This window comes from Ricinus communis, chromosome 4 (genome assembly GCF_019578655.1).
Source record: "Ricinus communis isolate WT05 ecotype wild-type chromosome 4, ASM1957865v1, whole genome shotgun sequence".
Taxonomy (NCBI): domain Eukaryota; kingdom Viridiplantae; phylum Streptophyta; class Magnoliopsida; order Malpighiales; family Euphorbiaceae; genus Ricinus; species Ricinus communis.
Window position 1 is genome coordinate 15,120,822 of NC_063259.1, and position 7,209 is coordinate 15,128,030.

The 7,209-nt window shown below is 31.0% G+C and overlaps 1 protein-coding gene across 7 annotated transcripts; it reads right to left on the reverse strand.

The window, feature by feature from the left end:
* Positions 1-2,676: 2,676 nt before the first annotated feature.
* On the reverse strand, positions 2,677-7,209 carry LOC107261616 (protein FAR-RED IMPAIRED RESPONSE 1). Of its 7 annotated transcripts, none has more exons than XM_015722069.3 (10): positions 7,052-7,209; positions 4,444-6,726; positions 4,301-4,357; positions 4,138-4,206; positions 3,966-4,034; positions 3,783-3,842; positions 3,615-3,689; positions 3,369-3,431; positions 3,205-3,300; positions 2,677-2,895 (listed from the first exon to the last, which is right to left on the reverse strand). In XM_015722069.3, exons 2-9 carry the CDS (start codon positions 6,691-6,693, stop codon positions 3,223-3,225), a joined length of 2,721 nt encoding a protein of 906 aa, XP_015577555.2. In that variant the 5' UTR covers positions 6,694-6,726; positions 7,052-7,209; the 3' UTR covers positions 2,677-2,895; positions 3,205-3,222. The 7 variants fall into 7 exon arrangements, 5 of the variants coding, with proteins under 5 accessions (XP_015577555.2, XP_015577554.2, XP_048229215.1 ...); XM_015722068.3 differs by having other exon boundaries at positions 3,369-3,437; XM_048373258.1 differs by lacking the exon at positions 4,138-4,206 and having other exon boundaries at positions 3,369-3,437.

The following is a 7,209-nucleotide window of genomic DNA, read 5'->3' on the forward strand; positions in this document are numbered from 1 at the left end:
TTAAGTATTTACAAGGCAAAAATGCCCTTTATAAATCTCTCTCTCTCTCCCTCTCTCTCTCTCTCTATATATATATATATATATGTGTGTGTGTGTGTGTGTGAAAATAGTGTTTTACAATCTTTATCTTTCTTATTTGACAACTTACATGAATTTTTACTACTAATATTTTAAATTGTGAGAGTTTTAATTGTTATAGAGTATCAAAGAGCATTACAAGCATTAATAAGTTTGATAAATTATTAAATTAGATTTAAAGTATAACTTCTTATTTATTATAAGAAATATAAGCTATTAAAATCAAATTAATGTTTACCTTTAATTCTCATAAGTAATATTTTCCGACATTATTTTATATATTCCACAGGACAAGTTATATAATTTTAAATATATATTTTTTATTTTTAAAGAGTATATTTATCCATCTTCAAAAGAGTATTATATTAAATGTCTCATTTGGTACATATATGGCACTTAACATAAAGAATTAGTATAGACTTTAGCTCTTCTTTAGGAGTCAATTATAATTATTAATTTTTTCATTATACAAACAATGAAATTATAATTTTAATAATTTTTTATTAGTATAAAAAAATTATGAGTGGAATTACTTTTTTTCTTTTTTGAAAATTTTTCATATAATTACTCTTCTTTTAAATCTTTTCATATTCCATACCACTTCTTTCACTCCGTCTTGATTGTTTTCTTTTTTTTTTCTTTTTCTAAGTTATTAGTAAAAAACTACCTATTCTCATTTTGAAAATGAAATCATTGGACAACAACTTGAAAAAATTCAATTATTAGTATAATAAGCGGTTGTGAAGATTATTTTTTATACTCAATTTCAATCTATCTTCCAATTACAGGAATGACAATAGTGCAATCTTTTGTTTTTCTAAATGGAGCAATATTGTATAGTAGAATACGGGTCCTGGGTTTTTCCAACATAAAAAATAATCTTTTTGTTCCATTTTCAATTATTTTTAATTTATATATATATGAAAGTAAGATTTTATCTCTTTTGTAAAATTTTATATATTTTTAAGACATTTCTTTAGATTGTAGTGAGTTTTTAATTTTAATTTTTATGAAATGGTAATATTTATTTTTTTGTTTCATCTTTAAAATCATATTAATTGTCAATTAATATTAATATTAATATATTTATCTTCTCTATTAATTATATATGTTATTGACAATCCTTAATTTTCATATTATACTAATTTTGTACCTCATATTCTTTCTTGAGCTAATTTTGTGTCTCATGATCTCTCTTTTGATAATTGAAAAATCATTTTTTATCATATAAATCTCTATTTTACTAGTCATATATTCTATATTTTCCATCTCTATCTTTATTTTCAATTTTATGTTTATCTCCATCTTCAAATAAAAGTAAAGAACAAAGGAGAATGCAAAAAATATATATAAAAGTAAGGCTTTATTCGTTGCTTTCTATCTCCTCACTTGAAATCTTTTATAATTTTTAAGGCACTTTTTTAGATTGTAGTGAATCTTTAATTTTAATTTTTATAAAAGAATAATTTTTATTTTTTTCTTTCATCTTTAAAATCATATTATTTATCAATTAATTTTAATATAACTATATTCACCTCCTCTGTCAATTATATATATCATTAACAACTCTTAATTTTCATATTATGCTAAGTTCGTATATTATTATCTTCCTTGGGCTAAATTTGTGTCTCATTATCTCCCTTTTGATAATTGAAAAGTAATTATTTATCACAACAATCATTCTAATATAATCACCATTTTTTCATTCATATATTCAATATTTTCCATCTCCATCTTCATTTCCAATTTTATCTTTATGTCCATATTAAAATAAAATTAAAGAGCAATAAAATTAAAGAGCAAGTGATGAAGGAGAATGCAAGAAATATAGCTTTTGAAATAGCATTAGAATAATTTGTAACCTTATTTTTAAAAACTCTGAAAAAATATGCTCCATAAAATTATTTGAATTCTTAAGAAGTTATATAATTACATACTATTCAAGTTACTGACTTTTTGTTATTTGTGCTTGGTATATTAAAAGTTTAATATTTTTAATTTATAAATTCATATATTAATGTGAACATATTTTGTGTATCGTAGAAATTAATCAGTTGTATGGTTTAATAATCTCATTAATAATATTTAGTTATTTTAAGACTGATTTCTTATTTTTATAAGACTAATTTCTTATTTTTTATATTATTTTAATTTAATTCTTTATATATATAATTTTACGGTTAAAATTAGTAAAAGTTCATATACACCAAAACAAGATAAAAATGGTTACGTTTTTGTATGTTTTGTAATTTTGCCGTTTTTCAATTTTCTACTCTACTATTCTTTTATATTTTTTATTTTCTTAATTGACAGTTATTTCTAATTATAATAATACATTAAATTAAATACAAAATATAATAATTGGCTCTTATGTAAGTCATTATATAACAATCCACCCTATGAGCGGACATAAAAAATTAGGAATATTGTAATAAGGCATTTTTATTAAAAAAATAGTTAAAATAAAAGAGATGAATGAGAAAAACAAAATATTTGAATAAAGATGCTTTTATCATAATAAGAAAAGAACTCAGATTTAAAATTCATTTTGAAATTCTTTCAAGTTAGATAGAAGTTTATTTAGTCTAACCAATTCTATAAATTTAATAAGGTAGAAATTCTAAATTAATTTTCATTTATACCAAACTCATGGAATTCATTTATGTCTAACGCTAGCAAAATTCCATGCAATTGGCTATTTGACAATATGAAGCTTTTATTAGTTGGTTAGTTTTTCCATATTTTGATCTTCTCTTATGCTCTATCAAGGGCAACCTTTTCGTTGATCTTCTGCATAAATACAAATCGCATTTCCACCTGCAAGATAACCAATTGTCACCGTCAAGCATTTTGCTAATTTCACAATTTAAGTTTGTCTCAGGAAAAGAAAAGAAAAAAGCAACAATCTTTGTTTATGGTTGACGAAAATCTAGCTTCATTTTGTGTTCATAGGAAAACCAAACATTCGCTGCATAAACATATAGGTGACCGTAAAACATTAAAACCATACGAAGTTTTGGGTGTGGGTGAAATGAATTGTATTATTCATGTCGAGGCCTTAGCCAATTAGAATTTTTCTTGGGAAATTCAGTCAGTGAGATTAAAGTAACTGAGGGTATAAATCACCTATATTGAAGAATGCAGCTAACGTGAGTGGTATTTGGGATGTAAACATTTTGATCCCATGTTATGCAACTGAGAGGGTCCTGGATTTGATTGATCCTGGATAAAGGGAAAAATACGATGTAAGCTACCATGGGAAGCAATTATGATCCCAAGCAACAACCTACCATTTCTTGTAGTCCATCCTGCATGTCGAAACAACTTGAAATAGTCTGTGATCTGCTGTGTAACTGCTCCTACAAGCATGGAAAGGGCATCACTTTGCAGCCATGTTGTATTGCTCCATAATTACTGACAGTATAATTTCTATCAGGTAGGATATGCTAATGTAAAAGATAAACTAGCCCCAAAAAAAAGCATCATTGCACCATATAAAATGAACTTCTTTAGACAAACATATCAAAATGGCATACCATCCCTGGCAATGGCATCCTTTGTTGAGTCAGATATTGAGCTTCATGGAGAGGTGCCATGGCATTCAATTGTCCCTATAAGTAACATCAAAGCAGGAGTTAGGCATGATATCCGAAGATGCAATGTGCAACATCCAGATAAACTAGTCACTTTTCAATATGCATTACCAGTCTTTGCATGCTATGCTGATTGCTATAGTAATCGTCACGGCTAGAAGATAACTGTCCCTAAAAGAAAATCAAAGTGTCGCTAATTTAGTTAACTCTTTGATAAGCCTAACGTAATCTTACATAATTTAGCTTATCTAGATCAGATGGGTAACTCCGCAATTCATGGTTGAGATGACATACCATTCCCGGCACAATTTGTTGAGGGCCAAAATATCCATCTAGATTTTGAGCCCTTGAGCTTAGCTGTTCCTGCAATGAACTATTTTTATAACTTGAAAATTCGAGGAACAGTCATTATTCAAATAACTAGAGAATAATAGATCCCGATGGTCGCTATTAGACTACATCATACCATCCCTTGCATGCTCTCTTGCATTTCATAGGAACAGTCACGAGCTGATCCTCTTAAGCTCGAGTGTCCCTAGAACATATAAAGAACTCACTTCAAGAAATTCTTTAGGAATAAATATAGTGAATCAGCATTCAAATACTAAATGCAAAAAGACATAACTAACCAGTTGATGACAGCTTTCATGCATCATAATGGTTGTGACCTCTGGCTCTGGATTTACCTAAATAGTATCCAAAAAGGCATACTTACATAGCCAATCGAATGTTACATTTCATCACAAAGTAACTACCACTTAAAACCGCTAACCTGTCTTTTTCTGGAAATACCATCCTTTCTATTTATCTTCGATGCACCATTAGCTTGATTGGCTTCTTCATACTTGTGAGGTCTGTTAGAAGATGGTGAGGTTGACTCTGTTACACTCAGACTTGAACTATTCACACACTCGCACTTTCTTAAAGCTTCTTCCAGTGCAGTGAATGCAATGTTGTAACTCTCCTGTGATAAAGAACCTTCATCACCCAATTTAAAAGCCCGTCTACATAGATCATTGTAGCGTTGAACTCTGGAGTCAATCTTGTCTGATTCTTCCCTCATGGTTTCTCTACTCTTTGCATCCTTTGTCCAACGTTTCAAAACGTATTGAGATGGAATGCTGTGCATACCAGACATTTGCATAACAATCAAAACATGTCTGCATAGGAAACCACTGAACTCAAATAAATGGCATGAACAAGAAAAATAAGGTGCTGTTTCATTCCACAACACAACATAATCTTGATTCTCTTCAAAATCTTGAACCTTGAAAGTTTTGGTTTCTCCATCTTCACTTTCCTTTTTAGGATGACAAGCAACTACACCCAAAACCTCAACCTGAAATTTCTTAAATATGGCATGCGTATACAAAGCTGCCATTTGTTTCCCAAAGGGTGATGGAGACTTCAATCCTGGTTGTTTATGCCAAGTTTCAAAGTCTGCTTTAGCTTCCTCTTCAATTTTATCTCGAAGAATTAATTTTTGTTGTTCTAGAAGTTCTTTTAATGTAGTCTTTCTTTGCATGTGCTTGTCAAAGAAAGAGCATATACTTTCTGACCGATGAGTTGTAGATATCCCTGCCAAAAATTTGTCTCTCGTGTAAACTGGTATCCATCTTTGACGATCTTCATATAATGACTGAAACCATATATCATCTCTTAAACTGAATCTCTGAGCCAGTTTCCACCATCGCTTCTCAAACTGTTCATCTGTCCGAGATTTAAAGATGCATTTGTTAAATTTGGTCATAAAATTTTCATGCTGCCTAATCACATAACTGAGCTTCTCAGGAATCTTGCTCAAAATATGCCACAAGCAAAAACAATGATGTGAATTAGGAAACACCTCTGCTATGGCTTCTTCCAGGAATTTGTCTTGATCAGTAAATATCACTTTTGGAGCATGTCCACCCATTGCTCTAAGCCATGCCCGCATCAACCAAACATATGTTGATCTACTCTCATTAGAAAGTAATCCACTTCCAAGCAACAGACAGCGGAAGTGATGGTTGACACCAAGAAAGGGAGCAAAGGGAAGTTTGTATTCATTCTTAATAAATGTTGTGTCGAAAAAAATGACATCACCAAAATAGCTGTAATCAAGTCTAGCTTTGGAATCAATCCAGAAAACATTTCTCAAGCGCTGTTCTTCATTCAGATCTATTGCATAAAAGAAATTGGGATTTTCATCCTGCATACATGTAAAATAATCAAGCATCACTTCAGCATCTCCCTCCTCTAAAGCCAAATGCTGAGTGCTCCCTGATTGGTTTATCACACTACTCTTGTGACTCTCATGTTTCTTATGTCCACTTGATTGTCTAGACATTGAAACATATAATTTTTTGGTTCTTTCCCTGATAGCATGCAATGCATCAGCATTATTGTTACCTAAATCTAATTTCCTATGGCCACGCAAGTGATATGCCTGGTCTGGGAAAATTTCATGGTTGTGCTCCTTTATGAAACTACGAACAACCCATCTCCCATCTTGCTGCCTTCTCTTTACATGCAAGCAAGCTTTGCAATCTGTTTTCGACCAAGATCGATTTACTCTACCCCGTTTTCTTTTCACAGGGAAGCTTGCAGCACTTGTATCTACAGCAGGATGTGGAATTTCAGTCATACTACTAGCTTCTTCTGGCTTATTTCCATATCTAGTGCATACAAATTTTGCATCAATAAACTTTCCAGATATCCTTGATCTACGGCTGGCCTTTATTATAGTGGCAAATCCTACAGATTTAGCATAGTCTCTATAGAAGGAAAATGCATCCTCCTTAGAATCAAATTCCATTCCATCATGAGGCTCTAAATGCTTCACAGCATTCAAAGTTGATCCATCTCCAGCATCACACACTTTGTGGGCAGTGTCAAAAACTGTTCCATTAACAGTTGGTCCAGTGTCCTTATCATCATTGATCCCATCAATGTTGTTAACAACAACAACTCTATTTCTATCTTGCGCTCCATTAGCATTTACATCATAGTCTCCTGAAGGCTGTTCTAGATCTATACCCATTGGAAATATTTATTTTCTAAACACACCCTGAATCTGAAAAAGTTCATACATTTGTAATTAATCAATTGAAATTTTAATGCACCCTTAAAATTAAACTTAATAATAGATGCCATTTCAACAGAAATTCAACACCAACAAGCCAAATATACAAAACCCAGTACTTTCAGACTTAATGAATTAGAATTCTTTTTTAATAAACATAAAAATAAAAGAGCTCATATCAAAATTCTGCAGACAAATCCTCTGAAACAGTGAGACTATGACCAAAATTAAAATTAAAAAAAGTGAGAAGTGAAGGAACAAACAGAGAAACAAATATAGTAAATGGATGACAGGGAGAGAGAGAGTGAGAAATTACATGGAGTAAGTAGTGAAGATCAGTGTCATAATCTACGGCGAGTAGACAAGTTTCTGATTTTGCGGCTTCAGGGTTAGGGCAACAGAATTGGATGCTGTACTCGCATTCTCTTTTTTCTGATACTCGCCTCTCTGTGTAATGGGTCGGGTAATTCCATA

Excerpts from the sequence above, each read along its gene's own strand:
- LOC107261616 (XM_015722068.3), bottom strand. The coding sequence starts at position 6,693 with ATGGGTATAGATCTAGAACAGCCTTCAGGAGACTATGATGTAAATGCT. Across the intron at positions 4,035-4,137 it reads AAGAGAGCATGCAAGGGATG|GAACAGCTAAGCTCAAGGGC; the intron begins GTATGATGTAGT and ends AGTTCATTGCAG. Across the intron at positions 3,438-3,614 it reads GGATGCCATTGCCAGGGATG|GAGCAGTTACACAGCAGATC; the intron begins GTATGCCATTTT and ends CCATGCTTGTAG.